Source organism: Camponotus vicinus, unplaced genomic scaffold, assembly GCF_025532165.1.
Source record: "Camponotus vicinus isolate PSW18456_S1 unplaced genomic scaffold, iyCamVici1.0 SCAF_9, whole genome shotgun sequence".
Classification (NCBI taxonomy): Eukaryota; Metazoa; Arthropoda; class Insecta; order Hymenoptera; family Formicidae; genus Camponotus; species Camponotus vicinus.
This window is the reverse complement of record NW_028141981.1, coordinates 17,791,469-17,813,141: the sequence shown is the minus strand read 5'-3', so window position 1 is coordinate 17,813,141 and position 21,673 is coordinate 17,791,469. Positions and strand designations below refer to the sequence as shown.

Genomic DNA, 21,673 nt, shown 5'->3' with positions numbered 1-21,673 from the left:
AGCAGGAGGAAGCGGAAAAGAAGAAGGGACTTTTACAAAACCCATTCATCCCCCAACCCTTGCCGCGTAGAGACATTGATACCTACCGGTTGACGGTACCCACCTACAACTCGACGACAATGGATCTTTTGCGGCCAAAAAAGCATGAAAGAAAAGAAAAAAGAAAGAGAAAGAAAGAGAAGGAGGTCTACCTCCGGTGCGGGGAATGAAAGAAAGAGCGGCAATGATGAAAGCATTGTCCCTGTTCAACGGCTCTTCTGTGCGGCGGCCGGTCTCTATCTCCTCCAGCTCCATCATCTCTTCCATAACCACAGTTTTACCTCTGTCTCCATGTGCTCAAACTATGCGTTCAAACTACAAGCTCACCTTCGGCTATCTCTTGCCAAAACAACGATGAAATCTGATCGTCTGTGAATGTTAACGCGAAAGTTGCGCGAAGTCATGCATCTTCAAACGAAATTTTTCACAAAAATTTTATCAATATTCGATTATTGTCGAAATTTATTTGCGAAACAAGTACATTTCGATCAGTTCTTTGCAGACATTTATTTTGATAATATACTTGAATATATTTTTGCAACTCTCAAATTTCATTATTTTACTTTATTTAGAATTATCAAGAAAATATCTTGATTTTGTAAATATCGGAAGATTACAATAGGAAAGGGCAATGTCGTCTGCCAATTCTAGAATGTAATTCGAGAAGCCAAGTGTTTGCGTGTCTTCGAGCTTAGGGTGATCTTTGGGACCCTTGACTCGCTGGGCGTAATAACGCGATAATCTTCTCGCGCAAAACAAATAACGAGGCAGCCGTCCTCCCCCCTTCCGCTGCCCTGGATGCAGCATGCTCTAACCCTTTCGTGAAAGGGTCTGAAGAGAACAATCCCCGGTGATCGATCACAATCGACTCCTTCCATACGAAGGCATTCTTCGTTACGTTGATGCTCGCGGAGAATGGCGAGCACGAGGGTTTAGGGTTACAACCCCTCAGTTCCGCGTCGGGCCGGCGTTGTTATTCTTCGAGCGAAAACTATTTACAAAGTCGAGGCTAATGGCATCAAGCGATTTCGTTCCATATGCCTCGACGCCCCTATGCAACATTAGCGCGCTGTTCCTAATAGGATTCTATTTCTACAGTGCCGTAACATCATAATGCGATATATCCTTCTTATTAGATCTTACGACCCCTTCGGTATTAAAAGGATATCTTTTTCTTGTAAAAATTGTTATACTTTTTTATGAACTGTCAAAAATCATTTTTTAATACGCTGTATTCTCTCTTCTAAAATCTTATAAAAATTTATATAAAATTCTCTTTCTTATTTTATTTGTTAAAACAAATTTTTTTCACAAATTAAGTAATTTTTCTATTATTTATTATCTTGGATTATAACTTTATGAATTGAAAAATTCTCCTTCTCTTTATCCATTTTTTAACATTTTTTTAGAGATAATTCTCTTCATATATGCTTATTTCGCGTTAAGTCCGTCGACCTCGTTTGCATTTACACATGTCACACAGTCAAAAGTGTCCTTCCTGTGCCTACGCCGGTGATAATGCCAGTTCTCAATGAGTGTAAAGCGAACAGGACAGAGAAGAGGGAGGAGGGGCGGACAAAGTGAATGCACGTGCGAAGCCTAATGCAATAAAAGTTTGTCGAGTGGGTCGAAATGTATGCATTTGACCCGGTCAATCTCGTAACGCTACTGATCCTCTCCTTCCACTTCCCTTCTGTCCACCTATCTTTTTCTACTTTACAAGCGCATAAGTGCAATTCATGTCGATTGCGAGATCAATTTAATACAAATCATATCGCACATCCTCGTCTCGTCTGCTCGTCAACGGATATTTCAAGGAGACGTAAGCGAGGAAGACATAATTTAATCGTATCGTTCATAAAGTCATAATAAAATCATCTATCGCACGCAAACATGAATTGATAGGAGAAAAAGAAAGAATGAACATATTTAAAAAAAAAGATTTGTTATTTATAAAACAATTTTCTCTGAAATATCGGACATTAAGAGAAGTTCTATTTTCACAGGCTGACATTTCAAGAATAATGAAGAAATGTTAACGTAATATCCAAGGTCTATAAATGCGACTTTATTGTGAAGATGTAATTGACCGGAAGGTCGACAATCCCAATCTCGAAACTACCACAGCTATGGAATCGCGGAACAAGTTTGCTCCGCCGCAATCGCGCCCCTTTTCTCTCTCTCACGTTTTCAGCATCCCTTTCCGGTGGTTCTAACCAGGACCTATTTCTCCCTTCTTCGACTATTACGACGTGCCTACCCTGCTCTTCTATTCGCTCTTCTACCCCGCTACTTCTCAGCGCGCGCGGCGCGCACAAATGGAAAACGGATTGATTAATCGTAGTAATTACCGATCAGCCCCCGCTAATTAGATATCCGACTCCTGCCCACCCCGAGGCCCCCAGAGGGTTTCCTGCTAGCTACAGGAGGCGATGGTGGTAGTATCACCGCATCGAGGGGACTCCCCGAGCCTTCGGTGGGGTTGATGGGAGACGTTGAGGGGGCGGCACGAGAATGACTAAATGAGATCGTTTGACGAAGTCAGCCAGCGAGTGCGAAATGTACACATGCCGAGTTTTATTATATGTAGCGGATTAAATTATCGCATTTAAAATCGCATCATACGTAACGCATCATTTCAAATGAATTAAAGGATTTGCCGTTGAATTTTCGACAATATAACGAAATGATGCAGAATAAGAATAATCAATCTAAATAATGATCCTTTTTTTATTATATATCGATAGTATACAGTCAGCAACCGGTAGATCGCAGCCATAAAATTGTGAAGATTAATGAGATCGTATGATCGATCGAGTCGAAAATCCTGAGACGCCCGTATAAGGCATACCGCCGTAAAAAAATACCGCGAGAAGTGATGGAGCGATGCGATACGAATACAGCGCCGGTGACACCCGGCTGACTTACTATCCTCGGTGTCACCTGTCCTCGCAGCGCGCAAACGAGTCCTGTTCTGCGTGGATTTTGACTCTCATCGCGAGTCCGATCGGAATGCAGAAACATTCCTGAAATTCTCCGAGAAACGCGCCTTTCGATCATTTGCCAGATCGAATGATAACGATTTTCCAATTAGCTCGAGCGATACATTGACTCGATGTCAAATCTTGATTGCGAGTGGATTATACGAAGTGATTCATTTTCTCAGAAGAGAAAAGTATAATGATTTATAAAGCAATTTTATTTTCGAGATAATTTTAAATAAAAGAAAGATTGATAATAAAGATAAGAATCATTTTTTTAATTCAAGCATGTCTTCAGAGGTCTTCTGGTTGAAAAAATATGTCGCACTTCTCCTTAATTAATTGAGATATATACATATGCAAATTTTCCATTACCGTTTGATTATTCTCACAACCGAACAGAAATGAAATCGTCGCAGGCGATTCTCGAAAATCTAGAATCTGTAGAATAATCGCTAAACTGAATAGAGTAAGACGGTGAGTCTATCCTCGTTTCCTATAATAGCGTGCTTTCTTCCTCGACGACCTCATTTGCGGGAAGTCGATTCTATTCTCTATCTTATGGGTAATCGAATGATCTGCAACGAATCCGGATTTAGCTGACTTCAAACGCGAAGTTGCTTACTTGAAATGCAAACTATATAGCTTGCTCTCGTTCCCGGATATTCTCAACGATCGTGTAAAATCAAAAATAGGAAAAAATCACGTGTATTTTTCTCAACTATACGAAATAATACTAATAATTTAATATAATCGATTCTCTATCACTTGAAATTCAATGACAATTTGAAACAACTTGTAAATTCGTTAATGATCAATCAATTTTGTATCATTTTACACTTGCATATTATTGTCTCGTGTAGTATCCTCGAACGACAATCTATGCAGAATATTTACCGCTATGACGGAACGCACGGTTACCACCTTTACGCGTGCCCATGATTTATCACCCATCGTTCAGTTGCGCTGGACCGTTTGCAAAACGAGTCACGACGTTTTCGCGGAATACGCGCGCGAGATTAGGTCCGGTCTGGAGCAACGGGAGTGACGTTTAACGGCCATTGCCTTTAAAACTGCGACATCCACGCCGTGCAACAATATTTGCGGAACACGAACCGAAGGTAGGATAGCCGTGTCTCGGGATACATGGAGGGAGGGAGATATTAACATCCGGTTGCGGGGATTTACGGCCCCATTCGCGTGGCTCCCGGGTCTCGAACGCGATTTTGTAAAACGAAATGTCTCGTTAGCAAGTCGCTTAACAGCCAAACGCATATATACACGCATACGACATGCAAAGGGGACGTCGTGGACTGCTCGTGGTTTTACAGCGGTCTAAATTACCCCCACGACGTACAGTTATGATGTTAACGATTCGATGGTGAGAAGGAGAAGGATCGCGAGGGCACTATTGAGTAGAACCTGTGTAAAAAAAAAGCCTTGCTCGGCCATCATCCCTTTAACATGATATAACAGATATAAAGATTTTAACACTATGCGTTTCACGTTATACATTTTATTCAGCGATAATAATAAAATAAAGAAAGATTATGTCAAGTATATTGAGTCAAAACCGATTGAAATTATCTAATGAAGGGATATTAATAGATATCGCTTCTTTCCTTACGAAAAAATATGATGTATGTCATGTATTGTTCGATGCAATAAGGCATAGCATCATAAAAAATTATATATAACGTAAATTGTAAATCGAGATGATAATTTCGGTGCAAATTTCCGGCGACGCAGAAATGGATTTTATTGTTTCATGCTAAGCTTGCCAAATACTTTTTTTTCTCTCTTAGGTAGCCGCGAAGCGGTAAATTTTGTCCAGTGATTAAGCATCTCGAAGGCTTAAGCGAAATCGCTCTTCGTCTCCGTTAACATCGAAACCCTCTCAAGACACTGCGTCGCGACGACGGTGCAGCTGTAAGTGATAAAATTATTTCAACCTCCGGCTCTTAAATAGAGTAAATCACATCGCGAGACATACGCGACGAAGAGCCACGTCGAGAAAAAGTAAAAATGAAACGAGACCGCTTAAAACGTAGAATTATTTCCACGCGCGCACAGGAAACCGCTTATCAGAATGGACAGATACAGGTTCATCGGGGATTATAATTAATTCGTACGAAACAGCACGAAGAAATACGGTTTTCAACGGACGTCAGCACAATATTCGTCGCGGGAAATAAAAGCGATTCCGTCTCTTGTGCGCGGGAAAACATATCTCTCGCTGCGCGTCGCGTTGATACAACGCGCGAGAAACATCGGGAAAATAAATGAGCATAGTGATAAAATTATTTAGTCCGCGGCTTAAGTAACCTAAATTACGGCGTGCGATATACGCAATGTGCGTGCGGAGAAAAACGCGCGCGGCCAACGACGTCGGCGGAGGAAGCGACGACGAGACAAACGGCCCGGTGGATAAAATTATTTCGACTGCGGATTAAACGGGGCGAATATCGCAGGCGTTACCGTTTGCGGCATAAAGTGGTGTACGCGCGGAAGAAAAATGTCGTCGAGATTCCGCGAGTAGCGGCCGCGAAATAAACGGCCCGAGTGCCAGGCGAAGCCACCGCGGTCGAGGGAGGCAGCGCAACCGGAGGTGGGCAAGAGCCGATAAATAACTTCTGGTTTATTAGCGAAATGCGTCGCGAGGAAGGGCGGGGGGAGCGGTTAAATTAGCGAGAATATTAGCACACATTCGTACGCTGCCGGAATGACGCGCGCGAACATTAGTTTGCGAGGGCTCTGCGGATGATTACTCTCAAACAAGAAGGCGGAGTTTTCAAGCAAGAAGATGGCCCATCCTGGACTTGAAATTACTGATTTCAGCATGCTTTAATATCTAATCGTGATATAATAAATTTGAATTATTAGGATATTTATTTAGGTGTGTGTGTAACATTCGAAATTTACAGAGATGTCATTTTCAATCGTTGGTTTCTTTCGTACAATCTCTTGTACATTCTCGCGAGTAGTTTCTTCCCCGCACTGGTCCTGGTGTACGCGATTTTCAGGCGTAAGTTAGGCAGAGGTATGCACACGTTTGTGTGCGCGAATCGCGGAGGGTTACACAGTAACAAGCTGGCAACGGTTCTAACTACTGTCCAGGTTGATATATGTGACGGAAAATTGTGGACGAAGAGAATGAGAGAGAGAGAGAGGGAGGGAGAGGGAGAAAGCAGCCAGAGAGATGGTCGTCGGACTCATCTTCGATGCATGCGCATGTATATTTTTCTCGATTTTATTTTATTTACGAATTACTTCATTTGTCCAGCGCATTCTAATTAGAGCACCTATTTCTAAGCCACTTATTCTCATCGTTGTCGTCGTCAACGATGTAAGCGGTCCCTTCCCGCCTTTTTCCTGCGAGGCGCACGGCCATGCTCTAATTGCATTACGGAAACATGAGTTTCCCCCGGCGAAATATATCACGAAACTTATCGCGCCGCGAAGAAATTGCCGCGGGCTCGCATGCACTTCGGCGCAAGTGCAAGCCTCGTAAGCTCCAGAGTCCGCCTACGCGCGCCCCCTTATATACCTGCCCACCCACGCGAATCGTACATCACGACGCGCACTTTCGTCTCGGTATGCAAAAACGCGGGTGGTTTGCCTGTCCTCTTTCCTTCCCTCGCACCTTTCCGCTCCTCGACGCGACTTCTCGTAAAAGAAGTTCGTATGCCAATACGCGGAGGAAGATGAAGATCGAACGGAGGTTTCAAGTTTCACCGTACAACTAGTTGGAATCTGAGAAGCGAACAGCACTGCGAGTGAACGATGCGTGGCTCTATCTTTCTCTCTCGCTGTCTTTCTTGAAATCTCGATACATAAATAAAGGCATCTTTTTCTAGACCTATGCGTCGCTAAATTGCACAAAATGATATGAATTTAATTAACTTCCAAAATTCGAGATGCTAAAAAATATAACCGTACACTCTTACATTGTTAACTCGAAAATAAATTAAACGTGCCTCGTGTAAAACTTACAGACTGGTCCGTTTCGCGAAATAAACATTTCACCAGACAAACAACATTCGAGGAACGTCGACTGGTTGAAAAAGTACCGAATGTAAACAACACCCGCTCTTGCAAAATATCCCGTCGCTTTTCCAATCGCGACGACGCAATTAGGGCCGTTCGCGCGACGACGAAGCGCCGCGGGTCCGTAATTAGCGCGGCGTTACGTGGGCGTCCGGGAACGCGATGGAAATAAATATAAACGCGCGCACGGCACGGCTGGCTGAGCGAAGTAACGCGGCGTCAACTTCGTGGATCGCTAGCGATGGTGGCCCTCCTTAAACTTGATTTGTGCTCAATTACCGCGATCCTCCCGCCCTCGCGTCCTCTCCTCGCGCCCGCTCAGCGAGAGCCAAATGCGAGAGACGTTCGCGAACGTCGCGACAATTTTATTTATACGCGCCGCAAACCGGCCGCGACGTCGCGGCGTAAGGGAGAAAAAATAAGCGGAAAAGAAAGCGAGAGAAGGAAACGGAGAAAGCGAGGAGGACATATATACTCCGTTGACGATGCATCCCCGATGCGCGATTCGTTTCGCGTTTTATATCCGGCGCGATTCTGTCCCACCTTTTTTCGCGCGTTGCTTTGGTCTCCCCGGCGTGCCGCGTATGCAGGCACGTCCGATTCATCCCCGTGGAAAACGACGGGTAACCTGGATTATTTCGATCTTCGCTCCCGCTAAAGTTAGCCGAAGAGATTACCGCGGCGCGACACGATTTCATCCACGACGAGAGGAGGAGGGGCTGGTCGGAGCGGGGGTTGCAGGGACCGGATTGCGACGCGACTACGTCGCTTAAATATCACGGTAAACAGGGCCCGATGTAATTCGGATGCCGGCGCAGGTGCCACGCGGAAACATCTATCAAGATAGCGAGATTGGGGGCGTGAGACACAGCCCGTTCCCCGTAGATGGAAAGGGCGGAAGGAGACAGGGCTGGATGGATCAACTCGAAGAAACGGGGGATTTCCACGGGACGGAGAAGGACTAAGCTTTCACGGGACGGCTCTCTACGTCGTCTTAACCCTTTCCAGCTAATACCGGATCGTAGGGAATTAACGGCCGCGACGACGATCGTGTCTTCGAGAATACCTCTCCGCGAAGTAAGTGCGGTTGGCTGTCTAATAATTTACGAGCTCTAAAAATATCGCGCGCTTGTCTTGGAACTTTATCGAAAAACGATTGTCATCGCAAAAAGTATTCTAGAAATTCGATAAATTCTGGAAATATAAAATGTAACTTTGTGATATATTTCGTCTGCTACGATGTGCATACAAAACGATTCAATTTTTGCAACTATTAGTGAATTATAAATTTAGCAGACATGATGTTTATATTATACGTAACACGCGATTACTCTGCAAGTTTATTTGAAAAATGGATTATGGAAAAGAATAAAAATAAAAAAATTATTAAAGCCAGAAATATACTATGTCGCGTGCAAGAGACTATACTAGTTTCATTTCTTCCTATCTGTTAAATAAAAAATCGCAAAAAATTGAAATACACTTTTATAATAAACGTCGGAAATATCACGGTACTGCTTGGAAACTATCGAGAAGCGATCATTGTTGAGCAATCTAGTAACGATTCAGAAAAGAAAATAAAAATCTCATCACAGACGGTGAGCGAATCAACGAGATTTCTGCCTTCGGAATAATTAACTCGAACGTCGTTGCGTAAGCGACACGATGTAAAACGAGACAAGACTGCGACAATGTCGGCGAAATTCCTTATAAGTGGAAACGCATACTTAAATTTATTATTACGACGCGTAATGGCCGCGAGCGGCGATTTATTAATTATCGTCATTACAGATATATACGTGAGATCCCGCGGACTACATTCCTGAATCCGTAAACTGCGAGCGTATCAAAGAGGACCGTAAAGTATCGGTTATCTCTCGCGACGATCTCTCTTTTTCTCTCTCGCGCTTGTCTCGTTTCTCTCGATTCGTCGTCGCTTTTAATCGCAGTCGGATTCGACATGCGGACGCGTTTCGTAACCCATGCTCCGTGTCTCGTTCGGTATTCACCGAGATATCCGCGAACTACCTACGCTAATGACGAGCGATTCGCGACGTGACTGTACCAAGCGATTACGTTAACGGCCGTAAATATGCACCCCAGTCATTAACGTAATCGCGCTGCACTTATCAGTCACACCTGCGACGGGATATCTTCGCGAAATATCCTCGAACGCATACCTACTTAGCGGATTGCCTGAACTAACAATCTCGAGACCGTAACAAAATGTTTCTCCGCAAGGATTAAAATAAAAATAGCGATAAAATATCAGAAGAAAGAATCGCGATCAATATCCGAGGTCAACTGCGGGCGATTCGAGTATTGGTGGTATGATAATCATACACTAGGAGGGAGGAGAGATAGAAACGGGACTTCTCGAGAAAATGGGAAAACGCGAGAAGATTGTCAAGAGTGCAGTTGCGATTGACGGTCCAGATACGAAAATCGTAAAGTCGCTACATAATAGCGGCTAGTATAATATCCAGCACAAGGCACTTCGCGCCAAGATTAAAGGTGCATAAAGCGAACGGCGCATAAACGTTTTACAAGCTCTTCACCTCTATAGTCGCGAAAGCTACGATGCGCGCAACGTGAGCGAAATTATTTTAAACGTTACGTTACGTTACGTTAGAGCGTGATGTGACTACGTTACGTACGATTCGTACATCGTTCGACATTATTAAGATGCATGTATTATGCGAGTACAGAGTACATGCATTGAATGAATTCATTCTTCCGAGCAAAAGCATCTCTTTTGCAATGCAAACTTATACAAATCAGGATGTAAGTCGCATAGTTTTTCGAAAGCAAATTTTGACATTTCGATATTTTCTTTATTTTGTATTATTACTATTACTAAATATAATGCTATTACATTATATAATTATATTTAGTAGTTTTTTTATTTATTTTTATGTCTAAAATGGAGCAAACAAATGTGTTAGCCATTCGATTGAAGAATACAAAATTCCTGATCATTGAAATTTATTTTTCCCAGCTTATTTTTTCAAATTTATAAAGTAAAAGTACACGAAGAAAATTTTACACAAATTACCTGAAAAGTATATTCTCTTATATGATATTTATTGTAAAACTGGAATATAACGATTAAGATATTTTGATTATTATACAAAAACTATATTGTAATTTTCATTACAATATTTTCTTCGACAAAATTACAAATCTTTATTGGACTCTGATGTAGTGGTGGTAACACGAAATTACATCGAAATATATTACGAATAATGTGCGGGATATTCATTGTTCTAATAAAGGAATTTGTCGGGGACAACGTAAACGAGTACAAGCGAGTAAATGAACGTATATTGGTGCTTACATATGTAAACGGATCTTTACACTCGGTTTCGCTTGCTCTACTCGGCCTCGCGGAAATTATTGCACTCGCATGGACGACGCTTGGACACGAGCCACGTGAACGCAACGAAAGAAAGTAACGAAACCATACGCCATACCCGATATATTAGCCGAGTTTTTACACGAAGCAACGGCAATCTATTAAAATTTTCATGGACCGTAAAGAAATTCTTTAGCGTGTCGGTGTATTTAGCGCGATAAAGCACGCCGGAGAGAAAGAGAGAGACAGACGGAGTTCTTGGATGCGAGCGAGTGAATTGCATGGGAAAGTACACGGATTACAGCGATGCATTATGTAAAATTACGTAACCCGATATTTCCGATCGATGATGATGTAGCCGATGCGAAATGTTTCCGATTAGTCGTAACGATCCGGAATAAATTTCGCTTTATCGGAGAACGAAATGATCTCTTCGCGGTGATGTTACAGTGGCTTGTAATGTAAGGCGGAATTTAACACAGATCCCGCTCTTTAATGACGGTATTTTATAACTCACTTGAATCTAAGAGCAAATGGCGATTTACATCTCTTTTTATAGATACGTTTTGCTCGTCTATTTCTCAATCTTACGTTATGAAACTGTTGCTCGCTCAGATGATTCAATCTCTACTTTTTAGTTTCCTGCATTTCTCTAATGACCAGTATTACCGATTCTTTTCTAATCATTTTCGCAACAAATACGACGGAAAATAAGAAAATCGTTCTATCTTTTACTTATGAAAAGCGGTCATCATTAGTTATATCGCTCTTTTAATAAGATGGGAAACAGAAATAACTAGTACCATTCGGTTCTCATGATTGTCTGTAGAATTCTTCCTTTCTAAATCGAGAAACGGCAAATTTCACAAATACAAAACTCGTTCATCGACATTACGCAATCGCTGCGATGCAACGAGCAAAACTGCGAGTGTCGATGACGCACGATATCAGAACGAATTAGAATCGAAGCCAGAAAACCGCTGTCGTTGCAATTTATGCTTCTTTGCCAGATAGAAAGAGAGGATAAAAAAAAAACACAAATTATACGATAAATTTCGAAATTCAGCACGTTCGCTCGGCTCGTCTCTCGCTCGGACTCGCTGACACACGTATGCTTACTACGACGTTTGTATTCGCGTGATTGGCGCGCTGAAATAATCAGCTCGTTGCAACGTCAACGTGCGATCGCCGGTACCGGGGTTCCGGTCGTGCACGCCTCGTTCGGTTTGATGTACGGGCGTAATTTCAGGGTGTCTGGAATTCGCATATGACACGTGCGACGTGCCATATGATTCGACACCCGTCCGCCGCGCTCTCATGCCCGCCGGTCTAGAAAAAGTTTCTCTCGCTTGGCACGCACGCAGCGAGCTTTCAATCGTTATCGTTCGGGAAGACTCGATCACGACCGGGAGATAAATTTGTTTACACTCACGAGCACGCGAAAAAGTCTGAGCACGCCCTATAAAATTCTCGATTATCGCCGTTCCCGCGATGACAAATGTTTAGAATGAAATATACGTGCTTTATAGCTTTCAACACAATTTGTTTTATCCCGCGGTGTATTTCAGATTTATCGAATCTTTTCAGTCGGAGATAATATTGGAGATAAAGCAAGCTAACAGCAAGATGCATGCTACGTCAAACCCGGTATCTTTTTATGCGCGTAGAACATTATTCGTAAAAGTCAAATGCTTCCTTTTGAATGTGCAGCATAATATCGATGAACGTATCAACTGACTTTTATCGAAATTTGTGATGATTAATTTGCCGACATAATTCAAACGATCAATGCGAGATTAATTTAAAAAATATTTTCGCATCGTATAACCGAAAAATAAAGAATTGATAAATCAAATGCTCGTTTTCCATTTGAATTAAAAATTGAAAGATTTTTTGATGCGATCTTTTTGTAAAATTATCACAGATTGATATTTTGACAGAAATGTTGGAAAATACAATATTACATTTTTATATTTTATTCGCGCAGATAATTGCACGATAAAATGCATATAAAATGTTACATAAGAAATGATTTACTCACCAGTTGTTGACCTGAAGAATCGTCAACCCCGTGTCCTGTGCCAACTGTTTTTTCTGGTCTTCCGAGGGATATGGATGCTGCAAGCAAAAAAAGTAAATCCGGTCCATTAACGATGAAATTGAGCATGAACTATCTCGCGTACTTAAGTAACGATGCGAGCCAAGAACTCAGGCGTCAATTAGCGCGAAACTGCATGCCGACGAGACATCGCAATTATTAAATACTAACCCTGACAGAGCAGTTAAGTCGAGCGCAACAATTAGCGGACGTAAAATGCGCGGATAGAAAAAAAAATTCCTCCTCTCTGTCTCACTCCACCACCATCAGCTTCGCGTCTCGTCGACGAACGCGGGCTTTCAAACAATTTATCGAATGATTTATCGCGTACCAAGGTAAGTACATAGAATAACACATAGTGCGCCGCGCGCGGACTTTTATCTGCGCGACGATCCCCGTATTACGGGCATCACGTCGTCTGGATGCACCTGCGAAATATTATTTATTGCTGGTCAACAACAACAATAAAAAAGCAAAGACACAGAATGAGAAGGAAGAGGAGATTGGTGGAAGAGACAGCGGCGCGGCAAAAAGTTCCCGCTATGTATCGCGCGCTTGGACAACCGCATTTTATCGCGCGGTTACATCGGCGCAGATGCGCTCGTGCTACCCGAAACGACAATGCGCCAGGACTCTGTTCGTATATTTTTATATATATTTCCTCTGGTGAAACGGGGAGACTTTACTGTATAAAGCGAAAAAATGTGAGAATAATACTGATATAATCAAAAAAAATCGATAAGCAGGAAAAATCGTTCGACTTTCGCTCAATTTCAAATAATACGTTGACATCTTGACCATTTTTGCCAACAAAATTTTATTGAATTTCTTTTAGAAAAATAAAGAATTACGTTTCATTATTGAAAAGTAAATTACTATAATAGGAAAAAAATAAAAAATTTGCTCAAATAATAACAATTAAAAAGTTAATTAAAAATTGGCTCTTACTTGCCAATTTTTAATTAATTTTTTAAAAACTAAACGCTTATTTAGAGAAAAATTTTAGCAAAATATTAATAAAAATCAATGATAAGTATATAAAAATAAATTTTTTATTTATGTAAATGAATAAAATAATTTTTATTTTTATATATATTTCTTATTTATATATATAATAAAAAATATTTCAAGTTAATTATCTTCTCCTGTCCTAAATGAAATTCGGATAGATAAATTATACGCTCGGATATATATTCCATCGATCTTGCCACGCAGGCGTATAAATTCATGCAGCATTCTAGCCGCTCATCCGGAGAAGTTACTGCGCGCATTAATATCGCGCTCCCAACAAGAGCCGAATCTTTCTGATGTTATTATGCAGTCAAACGTGCGCCAAGTTTCTAAGAGATGTATGACACGCGTGCGACGCGTTGCGCACCTGCATGCTACGTCAAGCCCGGTATATCTTTATATGCGTATAACATTAACCTTCGCAAAGTTCAAGTGCTCTCTTTTGAATAATGCGTAGCATAATATCAAGCGCACCAACTAACTTTTATCAAAATTTGTGGCGATTAATTCGCGGATTATAATTCAAATAATTATTAACGATCGATGCGACTAATCGAAAGGATATTTTCAATTATTATTGCGACAAATATTGTAGAAAAATAAAGAATTGATAAATTAGATGCTCTTTTTCTACTTGAATGGATGCAATCTTTTTCGCGATTGAACGATACACGTTTGCGGAATAGCATTGAAAAAATTATACACGCGATGCACGGAACATCGTTACCGGCGCTCAATTACATTACACCTAGCGAGACGTATTAATTTAGCCGGCGCAGCCACATCTCAATTTTAATCTCGCATTAACCGCAATTATGAAATTAGACGCACGTAATCGTCACAAGTAAATAGTCCGCCGACAGTTACGTTCCCAGCGGGGACATTCCCTCCGTCTATCCGCTGACTATCCACGACACGCGATGGCTATGTCGCTTAATTTCCTCGATGTATAAAAAAAACCACATCAAATTGTTCGATTTGCATGAAAGAATCATTTCAGCACATGTTGTTTCCGTGTTCTATATTCGGCTTTTAAAATACGCATTTAAGAGACACCTCATAAGCGCATCAATTACGAATCCCGTGACACGTACGCACGCACGTTACCTTCGATATAAAATTAACCGTGCTCGATATCCGTGCCAAAATATCGATCGGCACGAAAGAATCCGGCTGCGCATAAAAGCCTGCGGCTGCACCGCAAACGGGCCGCATCATATTTTTACATAATTAGCACGTGGCCTCCGCGGTATTATGTCTCCTCCTTCCACCCTCCCTCCCTCCCTCTTTTTTGCGTCCCCGATCGTTACTTTTTGTCGAAGCCTGTGGTATTTTTGGAAACCGCAGATCTATTCCCTGAACCCGCGTTCCCCTGCTCGCTCCTCGACCGACGCTGTATCATGTTTCTTGGAGGCGAGCCACGGTATACATACATCAGAAGCGTGGCTCCGTCCCCCACTCCCGGCTCTCCTTTCCTCCCCCTCACCCCCGCTCGGTAAACTCCATTGTGTGCCGGTGTATATCCGATCCGAGCGATTCTTATCCTAATTAAATCGGCCGAGCGCATTGTCTGGGCGTAGAGTTTCCATCGGATCTCCGCGGATATCTAACGCCGCGTATAAAGCCGCGTCGAGAGGAGGAGGATTGAGACGATCGCGCGCGACGCGGGGCCCCACGAGAGTACGATCGATACGCGTTAAATTGCAGATTCGACGACGCGATCGACGTACGTACGCGTACGTGCGACGAGCCTCGAGTGAATATCGGCGACAGGCCGACTGGCAAGGTATACGGGCTTCATTCGATTATCGAGATTCGAATCGTCTATCGGTTAATTTCCCTTTACATATAACGAGATGACTGATGGAAAGTTGCTGGTATTCCATGAGGATTTCTATCAACGTGTATCTCACGTGTCTAAACGATATAAACGGTACACGCTTTATTTTTACTGCTAAAAAAGATATGATTTTAATAACATAAATTTATCAAGTAAAAGTTATTAAGTTTGCGCAATAAATGTAACGTAATAACGATCGCCTGTCTTTCACTCATCGAAACGTCGATCGATGATATATGAATTATGGAAATATGCAATATTCGGTGAAGCGATACCGCAGTTTCCCTTTACGACTCGCCTGCTTCGGAGATAAGTTGCTCATGGGTTCGTTGGTGTATGCATAAAACAATCAAGATAATTGTCGAAGCTACGTGGGGACTGCCTGGCTGGCTGGCTGACTGCTTTCCACCCTCCGCGCGATTCGAGATAGTTGCTGGAAGCGAAGGAGGAAGTAGCGTCTGTGAGGAAGAGAGATGGAAAGCAGGAGCTATCCAATTACATTGAAAACAATAGTCTTAAGTGCTCGTGGCGGTCCGTTCCGGGCCACCCCCGACCCTGTGCCACCGATGCTTTTCCACCGAGGGTTTCCCGTTCCCTCCCAGGCTGCGTTATGCTCGTGACGACGCACACGTTTGACTTCAGAAAGATATTGCCTGCGGAATACTGCATAAGATAACATACTTTCCGCCATTTCTCCGAGACGCTTTCTATTAAACCGTGCTATAATTTTCAAATGCGAACCCTCCCTCCTCCTCTATATCGCTTTATTATTTTTAATATTCTAGATATTTATATTTATATATAAAATTACAGATATATCATCAATAGCATCGACGATAGAAACAATCTGCTCGATTTCATCCCTTCACCGTGTACAAGTCCACGAGACACGAACGAGACGACAAAGGAAGGCAGAAGCGATGAGAGAATGTAAACGCGCCGTGCTGCAAGGACCGACGGCACGACTCGGTGGCCAAACAAGCGATAAAATGAAAATGAGCGGTAAAAAGACAATATGAAAACCATTTAGGTTCTCCCGAGGACTGGGGTAGGAACGAGCCAGGCGGAAGCGGGGCTAAGTGTGTAAATGAGTCCGTAGTTTAGCCCGATTGCCTCTAGACGACCCCTTTCCGCGGTGCGCTAACCTCATCCACGGCCCGCTACCCTGATAGTAACACCGGCGTAGCTGAAATAACCGTAGTCTTCCTGAGGAGCAAACTGCTCCCTAAGACAATTCTCGAGACAATGAGATCGTTCGTAGCCCGAATTCAAATCAGTACAAATAGACGATGGATTAAATGTCTGTATTAGATGCGGGACCATTTCCCGAATTGATGGCCGTCCTGATGCTCCCGGGGCCATCTTCGGAATTATTCAATTACGCTACTAGATTGAATAATGCATCAATATAACGTAGAATGCATCCTGACCTCTATTCGCAGTAATTTACGAAATAGATCGCCGAAATTTGCAATATCCATTTCTCTATATATGAAATATAAAATGAACATAACGCGAACCATGTACATTTCTTCCAATATAATCAAGATACAAGCGTCACTCCTACATCTCGTGACGCAAAATTTCATGCATGCCACGATTCAACTTTATAAACATTTCGTGACGCAAAATTTCATGCATGCCATCGATTCAACTTTATAAACATTTCGTGGACGAAACGTTACGGGCGTTACCGCTTGTCATGAGAAGTCACGAGGACCAGTTATCTTCTCGTCTCTATCCGGGCATCGATCGGTAATCTCTGCTCGCGATGTTCCCCGCAAACGTGACAATTTGCTGGCGCATCGATTCGACGACGACGACGGGAACCGCGCGCGTGCTGCGTCAGATCGTCGATGCTGGAACGGGTGGATAGATGCACGCTGGAGCTCTTCCTGGCCCCATGTCTCTTCGTGTCCTTCATCGTTCCGGGATGTTATCCCGCGGTAATCGGGGCTCTCTCGGTGCCGAATGACACGTCGATGACGACCGCGCTGCTGACTCCGACTAACGAGCGGGGCGTTGGGGGCGTGGGAGCCAGCAGAGATCGCGCCTCGTCATCACGCGCCTGGGGATCCCCTCTTCCGCCTCTCGGCCGGAGAATTCATGTCGAGAGGATGAGGTCGCGGAGTACGAGGAGGTCACTACGGGTGGCTACGTCGACTCCACGTCATCCGATCATCGACCGATTGTGCGGATCGGGCGATTAAAGGGAGAAAGAAAGAGAAGGAGAATCGATCGACGTGGGATCCTTCGTGACTGGCGAGCTGTTAAACGAAGGGTAAACGCGGTGAAATAAATGACGGTGGTCGCAATGCGGATTCGTCTTTGTCAGAATTGCGGGGGATTTAAAGCTACCTAGATGGGAGCCACGCGCTCGCAGAAGTGCTGATTCCCAAGGTCGAAGTAAAGTGGAAACGTCTTCGTCCCCGCGGTGACTTCACGTCTAATTACAACGGAGAAGTGGGAGTCAACCAATTGTCACGAGTGAATTTCACGTCGGGATTGCCCCGGCCGGTCGAATTGATGGGAAGGAAAGCGGGCTCTTTGGCGATGTGAAAATGAGGAGGAGGAAATGGCGGATAAACGAGAAAGAGGGGACCGGATATAAAATAGACGACGTCAGCACGTCAGTCATCCATAATACCTTCATTCCGTTTGTCTTCCTCCATTGAGTTGGTAGACGATGGTTGTGTATGTGTGCGTTTACATATATATACATAAAAAAGATATTTCTCTGAACGAGAGGGGGCATAATTTCGTTATCGCCTCGGAGATTATTCAATTTTGGCGTTAAAATTCTCTAATGTGCCGTTATTGCTCCGAGGGGACACGATGGAGCAGTAATGGCTTGCCGCACGTCGAAACAACTTCAATCGGATTCTCTTTAAGACGAGAAAGTAGCTTGACATTGCGGTCGACTGAGAAGGCTAACAAAAATATTCTGCAATTAATTAGTGAAAAACTGACTTTTATTGTCCGAAAATGTGACACGCTTCGTATTAAAATAGATATATGTTGAAACAATATTTCCATATCACTCTATTTTACTTAAGATCCGTGTTGCAATATTTTTGTAACGCAACATTGTGCGATATTAATATACAACTTATTATCGTATTAAATTTTGTTTCTACTTTGACATAAAAAAAATTTGCTTTTCATATTACATACACATAGATCAAATAGAAATTTTCTCTAAAATATTTATCTGCGAGTTTATAAGGTAAAATGCAGAGAGGAGAATTTAAAGTGTCACGTTTTAATGGATGAAATTGAAGGATCTATATTCGAGCGTCTATAAAATTTCAGATTAAGATCGACTCGTATCCGAGATTTCTCATGTGATGGACTATTCTGGAGGCAGACGCTTCGCGTTCTTTGTACATAATTACAAACGAAACACAATGGAATGTATAAAGGTATGCGTGCGGAGACGCGCCTGCAGCTATACCTACGTGCTACGCTTGAGAACGATACCAGATAAGCCGTGCCCAAAGATGGTATGCTGCCGACTGATGCCGACTCGTAATGGAACGCCAGCCACACGGCAATGAGGACTCGACAAACGCGGAGTTCCATCTGCCAGATAGACATCGTTTCTCGACTTGCTTCGTCATTGCGGCAGAGTCTCTCGCGTTCGATATGCAGTCTCAGCTTATGTCCCTCAGATTCGTTTATTAACGACCGTAACATTTACTTCCGCGTCGATTCGGTTCAAGTATAGAAAGGTATCTGATAAGATATAAAATATTATACGCACTATATTTATATTCGAGTAGCCAAGACAAGATTAAGCATAGAATATAAATAAATTGATAAGCTGTAAATATATAGCACTCTGAATATTTTAAAAATTAATCCTACAAGAATTTGCATCGCTCTCCTTACAACTCGCAGCGTAAAGTAAATAAAATGGATTCAATCGCGTGCGATAAATACCGTGTACTTTAAATGTTGAACGTATACACAAAGTGCCAAAAATATCGACAACAAGCGGAAAGCCGATATCGTCGAGCGACGCGTGGCATTTTTCATGGCGATCGCCGATACAAGGCTCAAGGACAAGCCCGAAGGCAACGCGCTTGCCAACATCGAGTCCTCGGGAGTCCATGGCTGGACGATTCCGCTGGAAATCGATGCTGACGAGCGAATTGGTACGGCGACCTGCGGGGCGTGGTCGAGCCGGGTCTCTGTGACACGGCCACCTCAATCACCGTGCGACGCCCAAACCTGTCATTATCACGCGACCCTGTCTACCATGGGATCTACGCATACGCGCACGCACACAGGCGGACGCGTCGTGCGCGTGTACGTGAACGTGTGCCAGGTTCCGCGCACTATCAAACCGCGTGATCCAGCGGATCACAAGGAACACACGTCAAGGGCGTCGGGGCTGAGGGGTTGCAGACTCGTTGATCACCTCCTTGTCGCAGTACACACGGACACACCCCCGTCATTGTGTCCTTCGAGGTAGCGCGACGCCCGAGGAAGAGGAGGAGGAGACGATTCCTTCCTTCGCAGGAAGGTTCAATCGTCCGATGACCGTTGACCTCGGCTAGTGACCCAACTTTGTCTCCCAATTTCATTGATTAGGCCTCGCTCTCGTCCGCTGAAAGCGTCATGCGCTACCCGCGACCCCACAAACTCAACTGATTGGACCGTACTAATGAAACGGCTGCTTGTAACCCTAGCCTAATCTCACGTGTGAGATAACAGCTTGCAATCGAGTACGTTTAAGCTATTTTTAGCACAAAAATCTCTCCACAAAATAAATTCATTCATATTGTAATTAAATTGTAAATAAATGCATATTGTATTAGATATGTATATAAAATAATTTTTAACATTTTTTCAATATATTGTATTCATTTAATCATGATGAAGATTCACTATTAAAGCAAGAATCATTGAATTTGAAGACACCAAATTAGCTTCAGACATCCGCATCGCATTACAAAATTAGCAAGATCATGAGCAGCAGTTCTTTCTCTCTTTCTCCTTCTGGCCCAAATGCGAACAATATTCCCAACATCGTCGATCGCTATTATTACCATCCCCGTCGCTTCGCAGTCAATGTTTGAAGACCGTATCGAATTCTCGCCGTTAATGAGAGGCGGGCGGAATTATTGACAAGAATCCAGCTCGCTCTCTCGAATCTCACCCTCCCTTCCATCCGACGTGCCGCACGTCAATCGGTACCAAGCGCGCCTCGTGACTTGTGGGAATCGGGATAATTATAACGTTTCCGCCGAGTTTAGATACGGGGAGGGAGGAACGGGCGTAATGGTGGAACCTCCTCCTCTTTCTAGGGGCCCCTCAGGCGGCAATTCTACGCTCACGCTCGCGCCGCTACCCGGCAATCATCCCCAGTCAGTCTTTCAGTCAGCTCCGTTGCTATTTAATTATCCATTTAAAGCGTGTAATCTTCTTCTACGCGGCACCGATTCACTCGTGCCGGTCATCTCTCGACGAGAGACAACGAGAACGATGATGACGTCGTGCTCGAGCACAAAGGTCTCGAGAAAGCGCAACTTTGAACCGCGTGGTGATACGCGATATAAATGTAAAAGAGCGTAGAAAGAATCATTATTTAAATTCTGAATATGTAAAATACAACCTGAATATGTGTACGGTTATTAATTTTCCTTTGCCATTATTTCTACAAATATTAATATCAAAAGTAGTATTCATTATCATTCAAGAGAAAAGTGTATTATTATCTGTTAACAACCAATAAAGATGATGAAACTTTTAATATGAATAGTCAATGACAAATGATAGCAAGATAATCAGTTGACGACAGCTAGTGAAATCATCATATATTACATTTGACATAACAAGAAATGTTTTGTACGTTCGCCCGATAAGAAGAGATCGTGAACCACAACGGAGAAAGTTGAATTTAGACTGCTGCAGAAAAGCGTGGGATGCTATATATATATATATATATATATCGGCTCTGTCGTGACGCGAATGGCCATCCTCATCGTTACCGGTATCGGTAACAAGGATACGCTTCGTACGGAGGGCCATTTCATTCGAAGGTTTACTGTCATGCAGGTTCGGTGCGGAGTAAAGTTGGCATAAGACGAGGATTAGAGAAAGACCACGAATGAAACTCTTTCTGCAATCGAAGCCATCAATTTGGAATCGCCTATGGACTTTCTAGTTTTTTATTCGAAAAAAAATAATTATTAATATAAAAATTCTTTATTAATGTTTTGCGTTCATTCGACGATGTCTCGCAAGAAATCAAACTTCAAATTATATTTTCTGGTATAAAAGCAAAGATGAAACTT

The 21,673-nt window shown here is 42.9% G+C and overlaps 1 protein-coding gene across 8 annotated transcripts in view; it reads right to left on the bottom strand.

Annotated features, from left to right (window-relative positions):
• Positions 1 to 21,673, bottom strand: part of Hth (Meis homeobox homothorax) — a 425,203-nt gene that overhangs the window by 82,875 nt on the left and 320,655 nt on the right. For all 8 annotated transcript variants that reach the window (XR_014440459.1, XM_083108981.1, XM_083108986.1 and 5 more), the window contains one exon: positions 12,464 to 12,540. Coding sequence is in view for 7 of the 8 variants with exons in the window: in XM_083108981.1 (XP_082965107.1) it covers positions 12,464 to 12,540 (77 nt within the window). In the remaining variant the exon portion in view is untranslated. The remainder of the gene's footprint in view (positions 1 to 12,463; positions 12,541 to 21,673) is intronic.